This window comes from Sminthopsis crassicaudata, chromosome 4 (genome assembly GCF_048593235.1).
Source record: "Sminthopsis crassicaudata isolate SCR6 chromosome 4, ASM4859323v1, whole genome shotgun sequence".
Classification (NCBI taxonomy): Eukaryota; Metazoa; Chordata; class Mammalia; order Dasyuromorphia; family Dasyuridae; genus Sminthopsis; species Sminthopsis crassicaudata.
The window spans coordinates 370,822,217-370,843,995 of NC_133620.1; the positions used below are offsets into that span (position 1 = coordinate 370,822,217).

The 21,779-nt window shown below is 37.4% G+C and overlaps 2 protein-coding genes across 18 annotated transcripts in view; both read right to left on the reverse strand.

Annotated features, from left to right (window-relative positions):
- Positions 1-10,107, reverse strand: part of SYNRG (synergin gamma) — an 89,250-nt gene extending 79,143 nt beyond the window's left edge. For 5 of the 15 annotated variants that reach the window (XM_074262058.1, XM_074262053.1, XM_074262054.1 and 2 more), the window contains exons 1-2: positions 9,959-10,107; positions 5,949-5,989 (exon numbers count right to left, since the gene is read on the reverse strand). In XM_074262058.1, coding sequence (XP_074118159.1) covers positions 5,949-5,989; positions 9,959-10,044 — 127 coding nt within the window. In that variant the 5' untranslated portion in view covers positions 10,045-10,107. Of the gene's footprint in view, positions 1-4,467; positions 4,546-5,948; positions 5,990-6,806; positions 7,584-9,643; positions 9,776-9,958 lie in introns of those variants that run through there. The other 10 variants (XM_074262062.1, XM_074262061.1, XM_074262066.1 and 7 more) reach the window with 7 other exon arrangements.
- Positions 10,108-13,965: 3,858 nt separating this feature from the next.
- The window catches only part of DDX52 (DExD-box helicase 52), a 28,947-nt gene continuing 21,133 nt past the window's right edge, over positions 13,966-21,779 (reverse strand). For all 3 annotated transcript variants that reach the window (XM_074262068.1, XM_074262067.1, XM_074262069.1), the window contains 3 exons: positions 20,368-20,439; positions 19,698-19,790; positions 13,966-14,974 (listed from right to left, as the gene is read on the reverse strand). In XM_074262068.1, the coding sequence (XP_074118169.1) occupies positions 14,887-14,974; positions 19,698-19,790; positions 20,368-20,439 (253 nt within the window). In that variant the 3' untranslated portion in view covers positions 13,966-14,886. The remainder of the gene's footprint in view (positions 14,975-19,697; positions 19,791-20,367; positions 20,440-21,779) is intronic.

Sequence of the window (21,779 nt, forward strand, 5' to 3'; positions counted from 1 at the left end):
GACACCCCACTTGCCTCAGGGCAGTGCTGGAGGAGGAGGCTGAGCCTCCCATATGCCTCAGTGCAGCACCAAGTGAAGTAGGTCTTTGTGGCCTCCAGCAGTGCCAGCTACCATCCACCCCATCCCCTCAGTACAACAAAGGCAGGAGATAGCACCTTAGGGTGCTTAGGGTAGCACCAGTCAGCAGCAGGCAAACAATCAGGATCAGCAGCCTCCAAGCACAGGAATTTTGGGACAGTGCCCCTTCTACCCTGCAGCAGAACTCAAATTTAAAAGGAAGGGAAAAGGCTGGGGAAAAGGTAATCAAAAAACAAACAAATTTAAAAAAAACAAAAAACAAAAAACAAAACCCTAATCATATAAAGTTATTATGATGACAGGGAAGATGATCAAGTCACAAATTCAGAAGATGATAACAATGGCAAAGTCCCAAAGAAAATGGCAACTAAACTCAAGCCCAGAAAAAATTCATGGAAGAACTCAAATAAGAGAAGTAGAAGAAAAACTGGCAAAAGAAATGAGTGATGTAAGAGAACCATGAAAAAAGTCAACAGCTTGGAAAAAGAAAATAAAAATCCTTACTAAGTAGAAAAGGAGGTATAAAAGCTAACTGAAAATAATAATTCCTTAAAAATTAGATTTGGGCAAGTGGAAAATAAGGATTTTATGAGACATCAAGAATCAATTAATAAAAATCAAAAGAATGAAAATTAGAAAATGTAAAATGTCTCAATGGAAAAACAACTGACTTGGAAAATAGATCCAGGAGAGATAATTTAGAAATTATTGAACTACCTGAAAACCATAATCAAAAGGAGGACCTGGACATCATTCTTCAAGAAATTATCAAAGAAAACTGCCCTGACATTCTAGAACCAGAAGGTAAAATATTAGACAGTGAAAAAAATCCATCAGTCATCTCTGGAAATCCATCAAATGAAAACTCCCAAGAACATTATAGTCAAACTCTTAGGTCAAGGGAAAAATACTGCTAGCAGTCAGAAGGGAACAATTCAAATAGAGGAGAGCCACAGTGAAGATTACACAGGACTTAGCAAATGCAATATTAAAAAGATCAAAGGTTATATAATATTCTGGAAGGCAAAAGAGCCAGGACTACAACAAAGAATCACTTACTTGGAGAAACTGAGTGTAATTCTTCAAGGGAAAAAATGGTCACTCAATGAAGCTTTCCTGAGAAGACCAGAAATGAACCAAAAATAAATAAATAAAAAAAATCTGATTTTCACTATCAAGACTGAAGAGAAGCTTAAAAAGGAAAGAGAAAAAAAAAAAAGAGATTCAATTGGGGCTACTGTTTACATGCCTCCATAGGAAAATGACACTTGTAACAGTGCATTAATAGTGCAGTTAAAAGGAGCATATATAGTCAAAAGGTGAGGGTGATCTTGAAGGGATAACATTTTAAAAATTAAAGGATAAAAAAGAGAATCATATTGGGAGCAGAAGGAAGGGAAAGGCTGAATGGGATAAATTGTCATATGAAGAGACACTAAAGACCTATGACAGTGGAGGGGAATATGAGAGGGTGGGTGGTGGGTATCACTTGAACCTTACTTTCATCTGAATTGGCTCAAAGAGGGATAACCTATATAGTTAGTTATAGAAATCTACCTACATAAATCATTTAGATATAGAAATCTATCTTACCTAATAGGGCAGTAGAAGGGAAGTAAGTTAAGTGAAGAGGGATAGGGACTGACAAAAAAAAGAGTAGAAATTGTGGTTAGGGGAAGGGGAGGGAAAGTTTGAAAGGAGAGAAAACAAAACAGGACAAAATAATAAGAGGAAAATAAACAGGTACTAATCATAATTGAATATGAATAGGATGAACTCTCCCATAAAATGGAAGCAGAGTGGTTCAAATACTAGACTCCTATAATATGATATTTACAAAAAACATACCTGAAGCAGAGACACACACACATAAAGTAAAGATAAGGAGCTGGAACAGAATTTATTATGCTTCAGCTAAAATTAAACAATAAAACAAGACAAAACAGTAGCAATCATGATCTCAAATAAAAGCAAAAATAAATCTAATTAAAAGAGATAAGAAGACTACATCTTATTAAATAAAAGGTACCAAAGACAATGAAATAATATCAGTATTAAACATATAAGCATCAAATGTTCACAGCATCCAAATTCTTAAAGAAGTTAAATGAGTCCAAGCAGGAAATAGAGAGCAAAATAATACTAGTGGAGAATCTCAACTGTTTTCTCTTAGAATTAGATAAACCCAACCAAAAAAAATTAAAAAAGAAATTAAGGATGTGAATAGAATTTTAGAAAAGTAAGATGTGACAGTTCTCTGGATAAAACTAAGTGGGAACAAAAAAGATTATACTTTTTTCTCACTGGTACATGGTACCTACACAAAACTGGCACAAAAAACTTCAAAATCAAATGCAGAAAGACAGAAATAGTAAACATATTCTTTTGGGATCATAATGCAATAAAAATTACCTTCAACAAATACCAGTGAAAAGATAAGATTAAAAATTTATTGGAAACTAAATAATCTAATCCTAAAGAATAAGTGAGTCAAAGAATAAATATAGAAAGAATCAATAATTTTATTGAAGAGAATGACAGTGATGAGACAACATGCCAAAATTTATGGGTTTCAGCCAAACCATGGGGGAAAATTTATTTCTTTAAATTCTTACAGTACTAAAACAGAGAAAGAGATCAATGAATTGGCATGCAACTAAAAAACAAAAATAGAACAAAACAAACCCAAAATAAAACAAAACCTCAGAGAAAGAGCAAATTAAAAATCCCCAACTGAGCACCAAACTGGAAATTCCTAAAAACCAAAAGTGGGATTAATAAAATTGAAAATAAGAAAGCTACTGAGATGATAAATAAAAGTAGGAGCTGGTTTTGTTGGGGGGGGGGGAATCCAGAAAGATAAACCACAGAAAATTTGATAAAAAAAGAAAATTTCCTGCATTTTCATTCTAAAGAAATGTTTATATATTACGTAATTTTGTATATACATGAAAAGAATATAATAGATTTTTGGAAAATTTTAAAATTCAGCCTGCATCATTGTTTATGAGTGAAAAATAAGTCAGGATGAATCATTCCCTAATTTTCATTAGCTGTTTTTTCTTTCTTGCTATCCTAACTAGCGACCTATCATTCTGTTTCTACACTGTGACAACAGATTGGGGGAGGTGGGGGGGGGAAAAGAGAGTATTTTCATAAAAATCAAACCTCCAGAGAAAACAGGGAGAAAACATTAGTAGAGAAGAACATCCAGATCAGTTTAACCCAAGAAAGGAAGGTCCAGTGTGGAAACTTCCTCCACTAATGCTAAAAAGTAATTTACAGAAAACTGCCCTAGTGTATTGACAGAACAGACAGATACATGGATGCATGACTTTCCCCACAATGAAAAGACATCCTTATCAGAATGTGGTCCTAAATGGCACAGCCATCTATTAGAGATCAATCACAGAACTGGAAAGGACCTCAGGAATGCCCATCTGAAAGGAAATTTTCCCTAACATATTCAGTAAACAGTCAACCATCCTTTACTTGGGAGAACTCCAAGAAGGGGAACCTTACCAATTTTTGAGACAGCTCATCTAATTTTATTTACTTTTAAATGTTAAAAAATTTTTAACATCAAACAGATTCGCTTCTTTGCAACTTCTACTTATTGCTCTTGGTATTGCCTCTAAAGCTAAAAAGAGTAAGTCTAATCCCTTCTCCTGATGAGAGCCCTTCAAATAGAAGAAGTATCATATTCCCCCAACTCATCTTTTCTCCAGGGTAAAAGTCCCTACTTTCAATTTCAACCAGTTTTCATAAGGACACAGTCCAGCTTATCAATGTCTTTCTTAAATGATGGTGCCATGACTCAAGAGAAGACTCTAGATCAGACCTTATGAGGGAGAAAGCAGTAGAGTTATGTCCCTCTTCTTTGAAATTATGAGACAGAGGAAATTTTAGCATGAAATGAATATAATATTCATGACTTGATTCCATGTTGTACAATAGAGTCGGAATCACTCAAAATCCTTGGGATCAAGGAATCCAGGAAGGAAGTGGACAAAAGAAGAGGAATTTTATGTACAAGAAATTCATTTAACTATATCAATTTGGTTTAAAACAATTAACTTTTCTCTTTCACAAATTCAACACCATTCAAAATATAAATTTTGTTTTGAACTTGGCAAACATTGGGAAATGAGGATTCCATATACAAAAAATAGGGGGAAAAAAACCAAATTAAATAGGAAACCATGAATCTCCATTTTTTTTTAGATATAAAATACATTCAGCATATTAATACCAAAGTTGTCCTGCTTGCTTGTGTACCTCTGCGAATTCTCCACTTTCAAAAAAAATTTCCTCAGTGTTCCTATAATTAATTTTTTGATAACACTATCATCTTTCATCCTAGTTCTTTTAAAAAGTATTTCCTCTTACCTAATAAGCATGGTCAAGAAAAACACAGATATTGTCATTTCTGAAAATGTATCTCTCATTCTTCATCACAAGCTCATCAATCTATGGAAGCAAGTTTCATCATTAATGTTCTGAGGAAATGACATCAGTGCATTGATCAATCCTTCAAAGTAGTTTTTTTTCTTAATTTTTAGTCTTTGTATAAATTGTTTGTATAAATTATTCTCCCGGTGCTACTCATTTCATTCCGTAAATGTTCATAAAAGTGAACCTCCCTCGCTTTTTTTTTCTGAATCAGTTAGTTATGACCTTCTTAATGCAACCCAGGATCACAGAGACTTGTTTGTGTCATTTTAAACTGAAACTCAAACACTGAGTTTCCAATACACTAGAATCCCAATATTTTCAGATAAAATACTATCTAACTATGCTCCACCGCATCTTGCATTTGTGAAGTTGATTTTGGACTTATGTTGAAGTTGACTGAGTTGAGTTGCCTAGTAACTGAATGGGATATATATCTGGGTAGATGCATTTAAGATATATGAAATTTAAATATGTTTGAATAACATTAGAACATATTTTATAGTAATGAAACTTAATGAGAGGTTTTGGCAAAAAATGTTTTTGAAGTTGGACTATCAGCTGAAGCTTAGCTTCAACATGCCATCTTCTACCTCACTGTATTTATACAAGTAGTCCTCCCATTTTTAGAATGGACTTTGTCTTTCCAATCCTTATCTTCTTCTTCATGGAAGCTCAACTACTCTTTCATGCATGAAGTCTTTCCTGATTCCCCCAGTTATCAGTGTTCTCTCTTTTCTTAATTTTTCATAAATTACTTTGATATCTTTCATATTTCCTTTACTCCTCTACTTTCCACTTATTCTTTTGAATAAGCAGGGACTGCTCAGTTTTTCCTTTCAATCTCCACGCACTTTGTTCATAGTATGCCTTTAATAAATAAATTGAAGAGCAGCTAGATGGCGAAGTGGACAGAGTACCATCCCTGAAGTCAGGAGAATCTGGTCTTAGGCACTTAACACTTCCTGGCTGGGTGAGCCTGGGCAAGTCACTTACCTCCAACTGCCTCAGGGAAAAAAAAAAAAAAAGAAAAAGAATTGAAGAAAACAAAAATTCACAAAGAAAAAGTGTACTGCTTAGAATTAAAGACTCTTCAAATTCCTCAAAAAAAAAGAAAAAAAAAAAAGAAATTATGACTACCTCACTCTGATCCTACTGAATTTTCTCTCTCCATGAATTTATATGAAAAAAAACTTGTAAATTTTTCAGCACTTATGAAGAAATGAAGGGTGAAATTAGCCATTTCACCCCAAAGCCCATTATAAGAAACTTTAAAGGTAGATGTCAAATGTGTTCTAGGCAGCAGGAACATTCTATTTTATTTACTGGTGAGACAGTTTCTGTTCATTTTACCTATTAACCTTCAAACTCAAAAATATTGTGAGATAAAGAAACATTCAAAACAAACTCTCACATACCTTGAGGGGGTCCTATTCCACCAGCAACAGGAAATATGAAGCTGAAATATATAACAAAGAAATATCATGGTCAAAGGTTTTTTTCCTCATCCTTTATTGAATACGGGGAATTTAGTAAATTTCTATTGCTCCCAGATAGACTGATTTTAAAAAGTTGTGGTTTTTTTTTTTCCATATTTCAGTTTTCAGTGATCCTGGTGATAATTAGGGATTAATTTAAAATGCTATAAAATAGTTGGAGAAATAAGATATATCTGTTGGTCAGTCAGGCTTTTTTAAAATTTAGGGTTTTTAAAAATTCTGTTAAGATCAAAATATTGTTTTTTATATAAGAATTTTCAATGAGTAAGGTCTTTGAGTTTGTTCTGTCATAGAAGACTTTTAGTAACTATAATCATTGATTTGTGTGGGACATAATGACTCAATGATCTTCAAGAATCTATTTAGCTCTAAAATTCTATGATTCTCACAGTAAAAAAAGGTTTCCATACTATTAATTATACTGACCATGTCTTCATGATTTAGCTGAACTGGAATCATGCTACCTATAATCTTATAGCTCAACATCACTAATTTACATTGAATTGGAAATGAAATTAAATGAAAAGTAACCAACAACTCACTTTTTAAAAAAAAGTCCTTTATTACTTAAAAGGGGGGACAGTGGCATTTAAAGAATCAGCTTAAAAGATTTTTTCAAATCAATATTAAAAAGTTAAACAATTAGCCATCTGTATCAAGGGTTAAGTGGAAAAAGTGGGCTGGTTGTGTTACTATAGCTAACTGACCCTTTCTTAACATCTCTAAAAGAAAAAGAAAAAGAAAGACTGTGAAAGCCCTAACTATAACGAAACTCACCTGACCAGTTCATACTTTGTATATATATACACACACAAAAGCTACCTTGATACTAAGTGAAAAAGCAGTAGGTTTTAAGTCACTGCTCTGTCACTGACTAAAAGTCACAATGCCCACAATGCTGCATCTACCAAATGAGGAAGTTGGGCTTAATGATGTATCTACTTCCTGCTCAAAAATTCTATTAATTATAACTTGAGACATTGCTGAATAGAAACTTTCACAGGTAATGATTTACCAATTAACTTTTGCTTTTTCTTTGTATCCCCAAAAGTCCTATTAGACAAGTAGTTGACTAAAGAGTAACAAAAGGATAACACAGCAAAGTATGAATCATGGAAAATCCTCATCAAAAATTGAATTATCATCAACCTGTGTTATAGCAATTTTAGATATACAACTTTTAGAAATTAAAAAAATCTCTGGCATCTACCCCTTCTTTCCTACTTTATTCTAGTTCACAACTGTTTTTCATGTCTCTAACTGAGCTTTGTTCCTCCACACTTTCTGGGTCACACACAGCCAACAAACTACCACAATTTTCCTTAAGTGTGAGGACTTTGATAATAATATCACTCATTTTCTCAATGTTCTTTGGTTCTGCATTGCTGAGAAAACTGCCTTTACTTAAGGTAGCCCTGACACATGAAAGAACACTGGCTCCACTCAATTTTACCATTTATTCTCACTAGACTGTTTCTTCATCCATAAAATTAGGATTGGATCCTTTGCAGCTCTAAACCATGAGCCTATGATCTTACTTAGTTTCTTCTTCTTTTTTTTTTTTTTAAACTTAGTTTCTTCTAAGCTCTTTCTCTAGTGTTCTCTCTTACTTCTCCATATAATCCTTGGCAAATCTCAAAATATGGGCTTCAGGATCCTTAACTGTAAAAAGGGCAGATCTGGAAAACCTCTAAGGTCTCTTCCAGCCTTAAAGTTACAGTGAAACAGAACCCTCACTGTTCCCTGTCCATTAGGTCCATTTCCCCTGCTTTTGCATTTACTGTTTCCTCTGTGGTGCCCCTTCCTACTTCCTCTAATTGAAAACCTTCAAAGCCTAATTCAAATGCAACCTCTTCCATGGCAAATAGAAGGAGTCTTCTCTTGGCATTCCCTTAGCACATACTATGTATCACTCCTATGATATATCATATATGCAGACATTACAGAAGATCTAACATATTGTGTACTTGAGTGCTCTCTCTATATATTATCTCCTCTTAATGTATTTTGAGTCCTTTAAGAACAGGAACCATACCTTGAATATCTTTGTATTCCTCCCAAAACTCTGCCCATCACAGATACTCCATGAATTTCTCAAACATACTAAGGACACAAACAAATTGCTCTGGAAAATAATAATGCCACACTGAAATCTAATTTTTTTAATTGCTTGAAATGTCATCTTCTCCTCTAAAAGGCACATGGAGTATTTACTCTTTCAGTTTTTAAAAAAGCATTCAGTTTTTACACTACAGAACAAATTAACATGTTCCCCCATTCTAACTAATGGCTCTTCAGAGGTTCAGCAGACAAAAGGCCAAAAAAAAAAAAAAAAAATAGGGATCATAAGCATGCACCATTTTCCTTTTCAAAGATCAGTCTATGTTTCAGAATTTTTTCAAACCTCTGCCCAGAGCAATAAATTCTTCTAAATGAATTATCAGAATTCACTGGCAAGGATAATTTATCAAACTAAAATTAAAATTCGACAAAAAAATCTACAAAATTCCAAAAATATCATATACTATGAGAAAATAATATCAAGATCATCAACTATTCATGTCTTTCAACTTGAGGGTGAAATGCAAATATTAATAAAAGCTGTACTTGAACTGTGGTAATACAGCACAAAAACAAAAGTTTAAAAAAAAGCCATTATTTCAAAGTCACTATTACAGGTATAGGAGTCCTTTCACATTAAAAAAAAAAGTGTATAAAGGGATACAATGTCGTTAACACTAATCATATTCTCAATTCAGTCCATAAAAATGTAATTGAGTAAAAAGGTAGAGGAGGTATAAAAATGGTCCTTTGCTACAGGCATTTATTAAAAAGTGAGGTTTCCCAATCACACAGTTCTTCAGAGGGTTAGATGTCACTTGTTAATTACAAAGTTTGGATTTTTACAACATCTTCACAGAAGAAAAAGGAGGATTTTCCAAAAATAGCTCAGGACACTGAAGATAAAGGGAACTTTATCTCCACAAGCTTTATGGATAGGAACAGAAATAGGGACGAAGGGCGCCTCAGAGACCACCGCTCAAGACTGTGTCATGGTGCCCTCAGGCATTTTGATGAAGTCTCAGAATAATTCTTTTAAGGCTATAAAATAAGATCGCAAAGGAAACAATGCTATTAAAGGAGTTTTCTTAAAAGTTCTCGGGCCCCAGGTTGATAGTCCCCTGAACCGGAACAACTCTTCACTTGGAAGTTGAGAAACCAGGGGAAATATTGCCAAGCCAGGGTGACCCGCGCGGAGCGCCCCGGAGGCGGGGTTGGCAGCGCGGAGCCCGCGTATGCCCCCGGTCATGGAGAGGCCCGGGCCTGCCCTGCTGGCTCCCAGGAACAACTCCGCTGCTATCTACGAGCATCCCCGCCGCGTCGGCACGGAAGCGGGGCACAAAGGCCGGAGGACAGTTTCTGCTTTAGGAGCTTTGTTCTGTCAGCCAGCTCCGTATCCGGCCCGGCTTGCCCGGCAGGGGGCTCTGGGAACGGACGCGTGCCTCGGTTTCCCTTTCGCGCCGGCCGCGCGGCTTTTCTCGCGCAGTTGAGAGGGACACAGACAAGGGGGCCACGGGCAGGGCTGGGGATGAGGGAGGGTCTGGCACGAGCACCTCCGCTCGAAGATGAGCCACGGCCCCCGCGGACATCTCCCCAGCGCAAACTCGTTCGGGAACAGGTGGCTACGAGCAAGGAGCAGACCCGTCTGGGGGCCAAGCCGGCACCAGCCCAGCCCAGCCCAACCCAACCCCCTCACCCCCGCCCCTTAAGGGTCCCGCGCAGCCGCAATAACCAGCTTCCCCGCCTCGACAGGAGCCCCAGTCGCCTGGGCAACGACCCTCCCATTCCACCCCCAGACCCCGGCTCAGCTACAGTGGGCAACCGTCCCAACCTCGGTCCACGCCCCTGCCCGGGCGCTGCACACACACCTGCTTCCCCCGCCAGCCCCAGCGCCGGCCCCGGGCGCCCCTCCGCCAGCGCCAGCGCCGGCTCCCGTTCCCGGCCGCAGCGCCATCTTCCCCGGAATCTGCTGCCACTGCCGCTGCCACCTTAGGAGGCTCTGTCAGCTGAGATCAGCCACTTCCGGGGCAGCGGGCGGCACCGCCTGAACCCAAGCCCCGCCCCCACCGCGGTTCCTCCCGCCTGGGCGGAGTCTGGACGGACACGTGACCCGCCCTGACTCCGGCTTGGGTAAAGCCCTAACCCTCAAGCCGTGACCTCTGGCTTTCTTCCAATACTTGCGGGTCCGGCTTGCTGGCCTGTGACTCGCCCCGCCCCGCCCCGCCCCGCCCCAGCCGGCCCTTGAGGACGGCGCAGGACTGAGCCACACTTCCCAGCTAAGACTCTTCTGCGTTAGGGGCCGACGCGGTTGGATCTTGCCTGCTATCTTGGCTACTCTGAGCAGGTCACTTAATAATAGTAGCTCCTGTTATATAGCGCTTACTTTGCGCCCGGCACTGCGTAAGCACTTTACCCCTTCCCCTTGGGAGGCGCAGGCTGGCACCGAGGCTGAAACTTTGCCTGACTCCGAGCGCCACGGTCTATTTCTAGCTGCTTCCTCGAACTCGGCAAAGAACAATTTCCATCCTCATAAGAAAAACTGATCTGGAGTTCAGATTAAGAAGAGAAAAACACACGAATAGTCGGACTACCTTAAAACTGCCACCAAAAAAGTTATAAGAATGCAAGAAATAATTAAAGAAACTTGTCCTGAAGTGTAACACCAAGGAGGGAAAATAGAAATAGGAAAAAACTCACAGATCACCGCCTGAAAGAGATCCGATGAGGAAAATCTAGGGAAGATCATCGCTAACTTTCAAAGCCCCCAAATCAAAGAGAAAATATGGAGCAATAAGAAAAAATATTCAAACACGACAAAGCCACAATTTATAATCACATAAAATCTAACAGCAGGTACATTAAAAAGACTGCGGGTTTTGGAACACTATATATTGAAGAGCAAAAGAATAGGATTGCAGCTGAAAATATCATATCTAGCAAAGTTAAGCATAGTCCTGAGTGAAAAAAACGAATATTGGATGAATCGTCAGACTTTCGAGATCCTATTACAAAAGTCCTGTTTGCAAAAGAAAATTTGACATATAAAATCCAAGAGAAATACTAGATAAACATCAAAGATTAATTTCAAGGTGCTCAATAAGCAGAAACTGTGCTTTATATGAAAGAATATAAACTATGTCTAAAATTGTCACTAGTAAGTGAATAGTTTGAGAGAAAAATTGGGATAAAGCTGAATATGTGATTCTTAAAAGCAAAACCATGTAGAAAAAGACAAAATAAAGTGATTAAGTAATTTGAGTGTGGTATGAGAGCAAGATCTGACACAGTGTAATTAGATGCACAGAATCCTAACCATATCAAGAATGAATTAAATAGGGGACATATACATACACACATACATATATGTCCCCAACTCTTCTAAGTTTATTAAGAAATAAGACAGAGGCATTAGGGTATGGGGAAGTATAGAAGGATGTGTAGCTTAATGGGAATGGAATTAAGAGGGGAAAAAAAGTGGGGAAGAGGATAAGGGTAGGATCCTGGGGACAGGTGGTAGGTTAATAGTAAGGCAAGTCAGCAAAAGACACACATAAACATAATGATCAAGAGTAGAACTGATTAGGAAAAAAAGCAGGGGGTAGTAATCATTGATCTTAGATAAGGTAAAAGTTAAAATAGATTTAATTAAAAGAAAAAGGGAAACTACACTGTCAGTCATTGTTTTAGATTACTTAGAATATATAACATAAGGTAATATTGCTGTGATTTAGCAAATGATGAATTGGATTTGGAAAAATGCTAAGACTTGGACCCGAGGATGATGTTATCCACCTTCAGAATAGCAGAACAAAAAAAGGGGAGTATTACCTCACATAGATGTATGTGACCATAGATATCTACGTATGTTATATGCCTATGTATGCGTGTGTATATATATATCCATGCTTAACTGCAACCTTCTTGGGGGAAGTGAGGGGGGGAAAGAGGAAAAAATGAAAGTAGAAAGGGCACAGCAGAGAAAAGAAAATTTACAAGCAAAGATAGACAGTTCTGAATACATACAATATTATATAAATATGTATACATATATATTTATTTGAAAAGCAAATTATTCCATATTTGAATATGTGTACTATACACACACACACATACTTTGTTGCTAGGGATTTAACTGAAAAAACTATGAGCAAAAAATTCTTCAGGAAAACAGACCTATACAAATAATGAAACCTTAAAACTGTACTAAGACTTTTGGGATATGATATCAACTAATAGGCACATACCTACATGCCTATCTGCAAAAGCTTTTTGAGTAAGTAACTTCAGGACAACAGTGGGGATGGAAGCCTGATAGCAAGGGATACAACTCGTGAGAAACTATAGCAAAGAAAAGGAGAGATGGGGAAAGAGGGAATGAGTTATACCTTTCAAAGGAAGACTTTTTTAGGATTGGGGAAACCAGAACATGTTTGTGAACAGATGGAAAGGAACTATGTGATGGGAAGTCTTGAAAGCTCAGCTAATGTTACTTAACAGATTTGTAGTGGGTGAAATGAACTCTTATTTCATGTATTTTTTTTCCTCCTAAGAAAACAATGGTGAAGGTTTTGTTAATAGGAATGTTTAAGGATTTCCATTCCAACCCACATACTGCTGCAAAAGTGATATTCCTAAAATATGAGTCTGGCTGTCACTTTCCTATGCATCAGTGGCTCTCGTTTTTAAGATAAAATACTTCAATTGGGCATATAAAGCTCTTCACAATAGGGTTCTAGTCTCTCCAGGCTTATTTTATGTTCTTATCCCCATAATTTTGATCAAACAGGCTATTACTTCCGGCTCTGCATCCTTATATTCCATCTCCATGCCAGTGCATTTATGGGCTTTTAATTTGTTCACATCCCCACCTTCCTCCTTTTCCCCAGCTCTCTCAAGCATCTAGCTTTCTTCATTTAAAAAAATTTTTTTTTAATTTTTAAAACTTATTTTCAAAACATCATATGCATGGATTTTTCAACATTGACCCTTGCATTTTGTGTTTCAGATTTTCCCCTCCTCCCCACCTCTTCCCTTGGCAAGCAATGGCAATATATGTTATACGTTAAAATGTTAAATCTAATATGTGTAAACATATTTATACAATTCTCTTACTGCACAAGAAAAATCAGATCAAAAAGGAAAGAAAACAAAATGCAAATGAACAACAAAAAGAGTGAGAATGTTATGTTGTGATCCACATTCAGTTCCCACAATCCTCTCTGGGTGTAGATGGCTCTCTTCATCACAAGATCATTGGAACTGACATCAGTCATCTCATTGTTGAAAAGAGCCATGTCCATCAGAATTGATCATTGGTCTTGTTGCTGTGTACAATGATCAACTGGTTCTGCTCATTTCACTTAGCATCAGTTCATGTAAGTCTCTCCAGACCTCTCTGAAATCATCCTGCTGATCATTTCTTATAAAACAATAATATTCCATAACACTCATATATCAATCTAGCTTTCTTTAAAGCTCAGCTTAAATACTCTTTCCTACAGAAGGCATTTTTTTTTTCCTAATCCCCACCTCCCAGAATTCCCCTCCTACCAAAATCACCCTTTTTGTATGTCTATTTGATATTTGCAAGTTTCCTCATAGAATCTGAGGGAAGGGAACTAGATAGTTTTTATCTTTTTGGCACCTGAAACATTTTATGTATCTAAAAAATGCATACTGATGATTGATTTGAAACTTGGGAATAGTGTAAAAGAGAGATGTAAGTACTCTACAATTACATCTTTTTACAATGTTAATTAATTATGCTCCCTTCACCCATTAGTCCTCAACTGTGAACCTTACCTTTATGAGAACACATGGTATAAATGTTCTAAATGAGCAAACAGTATAAACTGAGGCCACTTTTGTCACATTCTTGAGATCAAGAAACTTTAATTCCACAGTACAAAACTACCATTTATAAAAATGCCAGGCCCACATGCATCAAAGAATAGTTTCTATTTCCCTATGTAGTACTTTTGACAAGGATTAGCTTACTAGATGAAATGAGGGCAAAAAACCCTTAGGGAGGCAATCGAATAAGAGTGGTGCCAAAAGAATATCAAGTAATAGGAACATTCATTCCTATCAAGATAATCCACAGATCAGTTTTCGACTAAAACCATTGGGTATGGAAAGATAGGATGCAACAATATGGTTAAGTGGTGGATAAAGAGGCACTGCTGGCAGTGATCTAACTGCCTCCACAAGATGGTTGGAGGACTCTGGTGGTTTTCCAATCCTATGAAGACAGTAAGAGCTTGAACTCATTTCTGGGGGTTTAAATTACTCTAGTCAGGAGTTATAGAATGGAGGATCCTTTGTTGTATCCATCTCACAAAGGCATCCCCAAACTATTTAAGGAATGTTAAATAAGCAAACATTTGGCTACACAATCTTTGACTTTCATGATACATTATTCCAGACACATCTCGAAAAGATGTTCTCAAATTCACAGCTGACACTTGAAGCTGAGCCATCCAGCAGTGATCATCTACAGATGAAATTTTCAGAGATAGTCATTCATCTTTGGGTGATTCTTGGCCCATTTATGCACTAGATCTTCTATAAGAAGTATTCCTGTCACAAACATTTCCAAGGATGATTCTCCTTCCAAAGTATTATCTTTAAAGTCACCTGAAAGTTGAAACTTGATAAGAAATAGTGATAACACATGATCATGTATCACTTTCTGAACTGAGAGCTTCCTGGAGTTTTATTTCAGTCTAGGAGAAAGGTGACTCAAAGTGCTCCATGAAAACAGCACTTAATAATGGAATACTTAAAGCCAACAGAATTATATTTCTGGAATAGTTTTTGAAATCTGATTATTTCTGGTTTTAGTAGGTATTGTCTTCTTTCCAGCATTCTGATGAGTAATTTTTCTGTGAAAAAGAAAATCAGAGAGCAATTGAAATCAGAAGCAGTCCCGCCTCCACCAGGACCTTCCAATTCTTCCCAGCCAAAAAAATATCCTCCTCTTCTTGGAATCCTGAATTATACCCTGTGCCTCTCTTGAACTCAGGTTTTGTTCTGCATTATTATAAAGTGAATCACATTTCCATGTGTTTTTACTACAAGCATGACTTCCACAATGACTCTATTTCTCTCTGCTTTTCTCCCAAGACCAGGCAGGATGCTCTCCAAGAAAATGGCATTTAGAGATCAGAGCTGCAGAGCTGAAAGTTCCTTGAAGGCATCTTGTAGAGGATGGAACTTTTAGCATCTAGTTCAATCTCTATATTTTACAGATGGGGAAACTTCCTCAGACTCCAGGGCCAGAACACTTTCCTTGTACAACCCTGCCTTCCAGGTAGATGCAGGCTTTAGCACTACTCACAATTATTTAGTACTTTAATGTTTTCAACATATTCACAATGGCTTTTAATTTAACTTCCTAAATTTAACTTTACAGTGTTGCTTTTAGCATCCTGTTTACAATACACCTGTCAGAATGGTGTTGCTCAAGTATGACTCCACAGAGACCAAGTATGATCCAAATGGCTGTGATGAGAGTAAACTTTGTATGACCTGAGTGAGCCCTGTAAAATTATGTAAAATCACCAAAAAATGTCTCCTTTGATCTACAAATCCAAATGGTCTTGCATGCTCTCGGAGCAAGATAAACTTTCTTGGGGGAAGTCACAACTCTGGGCAAGATTTCACATTTACCTGAGATTTCCCTTAGACTCATGCATAAAATGGATCTTCGGAAAATGACTCTTTGCAGATCACTTCTTTCTTGAGAATGACATGCTAGCCAAGAGATTCCCTCTTGGTGTTTTTTTTTTTTTTTAAACAATAAAGCTTTTTATCATAGCCTTTGGGTTTAGTGAATTTCTTCGCTCTGAACTCCTGCCTTGGAGAATGAACCCCATCCATTCCTTCCTAACCTCTTTATCAGTATCCTCATCCCTCATTATTTGGTAGCCCTTCCATGAGGTTTTCTTCCACGAGGGTCTTTCTGACCTGAGGTAAGCTCACCATATCACCTTTTCTATAGCAGGGGACACCTCTACTTTCCCGGGGCACACATATGGAACTGTCTGGAGCCTCGTGCAGACAAGGATCCTTAGACAGACAACTTCTGCGGGGTGACAAATAGCCCTTATTGAGGAGAGCTTTTGTCACATCTTTCTGTCTCTCTGGGGATGCGTAGAGGAGATTGGATGAGAGCTATATAATTGGGAAAGCTTGGGGCTTGTGGCAGGATGGGTCAGCTTCCTTCCTCCATTCCTAAAGATTCTCCCTTAGGCTATCTCTTAAAAAATAGGAACAAATTCGGCTTGAGAGATTTAAAATTGAAAAAGCTCATCTATTTTTGCAATACTTCCTAGCCACAATATAAGTTAAACAACCAGGAGGCATGGCCAATTAATGGCTCAATTAATTTCACTACTATTAGGGAACTAGACTTATTTTGCAGGAGACAGGGTAGATGGACCGAGGTTCCCTATGTTTATGGGTCTGTCTCAGGATCCTAAATTAAGGTTAAATTGAAGAATGTTGCTAGTTAAGTTTACTACAGGGGAACTGGAGATAGATACTGATCTCCTGAATGATCCCCTTTTCCATTCCTTTGGGATTGGCAAGGAGCATCTGCCTTCCCCTGAGGCCCTCAGCAGGAAGCTCCCAAATTGCCTTCAGAGCCACCTCCTTATCAGATGGGGACCATGGATCCCACTCTAACTCCCCTCTCCTTCAGAGCTGGACTCTGGGATTATCCTACTCCTTAGTCCTTCTTAGGTGCTTCCTTCTCCTCAATCCACTCCTTCTTGCCTCCTTTGGAGGCCACTCTGCCCCCAAGCCTCTATCCTTCTTTTATTCCTCCCCATGAACCTGACTCAGCCACAGCTGCTGCTCAGGACCTTGATTTGGCTACTTCTAAACTCTGCCCCTTGAGGGAAGTGGCTGACCTTGGTGAGGGGGGAGGAGGGAAAGGAGACAGATGGGGGACTCTTAGAGTACAGATGCTCTTCTCCATGTCTGATCTTTCCCAAATTAAGGAGAAACTGGGCAGATATTCTGAGGATCTCACCAAGTATATTGAGGGATTCAAAGCCAATACGATCTGTTGTGGAGAGATATTAATATCCTTTTCTCCTCTTGTTGTACCATAGAGGAGAAAAGGAGGAACTGGGACTTGGCCTAGAAATTTAGGGATAATATAGCTGCCTCTTCCCGTGGTAGATATCAAGCAGAGGCCATAGCAAGTCCATTTCAGATCCTGGGTGGAACTATCAGGAGGGGAGTAGGGACAGAGAGAAGAGGGATCATCTCCTAACCTGCCTCACTGAGGACATGAAAAAGGGAATTAAAAACCTTATTGTTAAAGGAACACCAAGAGGGATTCTCTTGGCAGGCATATCATTCTCAAGAAAGAAGTGATCTACAAAAATTCATTTTCTAAAGACCCATTTTATGTATGAGTCTAAGGGAAGTCTCAGGTGAATGTGAAATCTTGCCTGGAGATGTGACTTCCCCCAAGAAAGCTTATCTTGCTCCGAGAGGATGCAAGACCATTTGGGTTTGTAGAGCAAAGGAGACATTTTTTGGTGACAGGATTCACTCAGGTCATACTCTGAAACTCCTCTGACTCAAATCTTTTCTCCTTTTATTTATTTCACACCTGCTCCTTTCCCCACCAGGACATGAATTCCTAGTTCTTCCTCAAATATTCCCTCATTGTGCCCTTATTAGTACACTTCCATGTCATTCCCTCAATAATGTTTCTGTTTCCTTTCCCCCCCTGATGCTGTTCTCCCTGCTCCAGGGCATGTTCATTGCACTAGGTTTATTCTAAGAGCTACCCTTAACCAGTCTCTTCACTTCTAGGTTCTCTTTTCTACAAATTTTCTTCACAGTCACAAAATGCATATAGCTTGGCCATATTTTTCCCTTGCTCCAAAACCTTCAAGAGTTTTCTATTGCTTACAGAATACAATACAAATTCCTAAGCCTCTACACTGAATTTACTTTGCCCCACTGGCTTTTTATCTTCCAATAAGACTAACTGCCCATTCAGGGACACCCCATTCTATGGGCAACTGGTGGAGCAAAGGAAAGAGCTCTGGGCCTGGATTCAGAAAGATCTGAGTTTGAATCCAGCTTTAGGCGCTTATTAGCTGTGGGGTGGAGGCAAATGACTTGTTTCCTCAACTAAAAAGCATTCACAGTCCAGAGTTGTTCTAAGGACAAAATAAGGTAACTTTTGTAAAAAAGTGCTTTATACAGTGCCTAACACCTAGTTAAATGTTACATAAGCATTAATTATTACTTTATTATTTAATCTTGTTTAGTTTTGCTTACATGTAGATCAATTTCATAAAATAAACTCTCATTTAATTAGAAGCCCCTCCACATCTCTACTTGGTGTAATCTTTCTTTTCCTTCAAGGCCCAACCCAGCTACAACCTTCTCCATGAATCCTTCCCTATCTTTGATTTTTTTTTTTTTAATACCATTTGGTTGAACTTTTCATACATACTCATCATATTTGAATTTTCCCTGCACATGGAAGGTACTTAATGCTGACTGAATTGTCCAATAATCTATAGATTCCCAAACTGAGAATCTTCTAAATTACTTCAAAAACCTCCACAACTTTTTCTCACCCTATCTAACCTCATTTCCAAATCACTACTCCCAAATGTAAAATCTGAGGCTGGGTACTTCATTGTTCTTTGTAATGTCATGTTCATTGAGACTTAGAGGTAACTGGGAAAGAAAAACTTACATAATGACCTTTTAACTTATTTGTGTCAAAGTATGCAAGTTTCCCAGTTCATGACATTCCCTCTGCTTATACTTTCCATGCTCTCAACTACTCTACTAAAGCTTATCTATCTTTAAGAGGTAGCTTATTCCAATTCTCAGAGACATCTTTCTTTGAATTTTTATTGGTCAGTGCCTATTTGTTTATTTAGTAATTATAGCTTTTTATTTACAAGATAAATGCATAGGTAATTTTTTAGCATTGACAATTGCAAAACCTTTTGTTCCAACTTTTCCCCTTTCCTCCCAGATGGCAGGTGGTCAGTGCTTATTTTTAAAAAAAAATTAGTTGTTAGCTTTGTATCCCCAATTTGACAATAAGCAACTTTGGATATCTATTGTACATTATATATCTTTGTATCGTCTATGGCATTTAATGAAATACTGGATCCACAGTGGAGCTTAGTACTTGTTCACTGAATGCAAAAGAAGAGTATCTATCATGTGCTGTTTCTATTAAACAAATATTGTGTGTTAATGGAGAAATGTAGTATTGTACCCTGTTGGAAAATTCTTGTACTATGGAAACAATGTTTCAATTTCAAAAGCAGGAATCTGGGGCTTCTGAAAAAAAGAGCTACTGCTGGTCATGCAGTGGATGGCATGTGATGGGTATTCTGACTAGTGGTAATGTAAAACTCCTTTTTCAAAAGGTAAAAAATGAGAGGACCAGAGTATATTGACCAAAGTACTCCAGGGTTCAATTCCTGGACTACAAAGCTGTCAAGTCACCAGTAGCTGGATAACATTAAATTTTCCACAGTTCAAAAGAAGATTGTCATTATCTGATAGATATAGAAATAGTACAGTAGTTATTTCTAATCACATACTTACTTTTCACTTTCATCATTTTCTAAGAAAAACTTTGGCGTTGTATTAATGCTTTCCCTTTCCAATGGTTTCTTAATCATCTTCTTCTTCTGTTTGCTGAAAAATACAAAGAAGGGGAGGTAAGAGTGAGATCAACTGCAATTCAACTAAAAATCTGCCTCTGGGCTTTACCCCCAAAACAGTTTTTTCACCCATTGACACTGTTTTACTTGCACAGATCACCACTTAACATCAAGAGCTAGGTGGTATTCACAAGATGTTGCAGAATTCAATTAGTTTTAAAACATTATAACTTGATGAAAAATCCAGCTTAATGAAATAAACATTATATCTGTATCCTGTCTCTTAGGGTGGCTTCTCTTTCTTCAAACTTAATGAACTAAAAATTTCTTCAATTACGACTATCCTCGGTGCATTTAGACAGTAAGAGAAAATAATCCAAAATATAAAACTGCTGGGACATGATACTGTCAGGGTAAAAATGTGGTGATATTTACAATGCTTTGAAGACAAACACTTTCATTTTAAAGATGCCAAAAAAAAATATGACAATTTCTGAAAAAAGATTTCACAGAATTATTATGAGAATGAGTCAATCTATTCACTCTGTTAGAAACAAAACAAAAATACATTTATTGTATATGATAAGAAGTACCCGTTAGTGTGATGTTACCTTGGAAGCTTGTGGAAACTTCTGATGTACTCTGGCACAGGACATCCTGCTTGCTGTATCACATTGGCAACACTAAAACAGAAGCTCATGGTCATAAATTGGTATCTTAGCAGATCACTGTCAATATCATCAAACCCACTAACAAACTTTTTGGTACAGTAGCACAAGTACAAGTACATTAACAATTATCTAATGATATTTTGTTGCACTAAAACGATGTAATCTCATGAACATTAACTGTGGAGTGTTTGTGGGAAGGTTTGATAGTGGGACTAATAAAACAGTAACCTGGTGTAAGAATTTAGGATAAGAACTGCTACTGGTACTTAATTTTTATCCAACAGTCAGACCACAAAGAGCCCCATGTATTTGAAGCAAACATGGGCATGTCTTCTAAAAGACATTAATCAAGCACAGTCTAATCTGGGAAATCCAATTCACACTAAAGCTAGGTTTTCCCTGAAACTTTCCACAATGCTTAAAACACAAAATTCCATTAGATCCCACTTAGTTTTCATATTGTGTTTCATGATATTTTATCAATGAAAATCCTTCCAACCTCTTAAGATTTTTTTTTTTGGTAACACATAAAGAGTTAAAACATTTCCACACTCTTTTCAGACATTGATTATATTTGAAATATGCTTCATTTTCCATCTATAGCTTACCACCTAAGGTGGTAGCTTTATTCTTCATATATCAGTTATGTTTTCCAACAGCCCCAAAATAGTTGATCGGCAACACAAAGGCTGAAAACAAATTCAAATTAAACTCAACAAATATCTAGTAAGATGTTGTGCTAGATGCTGGCATCACAAAGTCAAGAACAATATTATTTCCTAATTTCAAAGATCTTGCATTTTATTTGGAGCGGTGAAGGGAAGTGGGAATGAAAGTGCCCTATAATAGGTACATAGTAAATAGAGAATGTACTGTAACCATAAAGGAAGTTTTGTGTTATTACACAAGTTAGAGATGAAATGCCAAAATAAAGCTTCCATAATAACATTACTGTTAAGTATTCATTATAAGGAAGAGGGTCTGGAGTTGTAATTTCCTTGGTATAGGAAACTCTTAAGGGAAAGAAATTCCCTCTACGAATTTATAATATTAGAATTATTTGGGGCACTGAGAGGTTAGGTGACTTATCCAGAATCACAAAGTTAGCATTAGTGAGAGGTGGATTTTGAACACAGATTGTCATAGCTTTAAAGCCATCTTTCCATCCTTTATGCCAGGCTACCTTTAATTATATTGAGAGAACAAAAGAGAATCTAAGAGCCTGGATTCTGAAAATGTTTCCTATATGTAAAGATACCACCAAAATAAGTGCTACAAACAAATATTGGTTTTTTTTAAATTACAAATGGTGATGATGATGTAGTCTATTATCAGGCTTATTGTCTACCAAA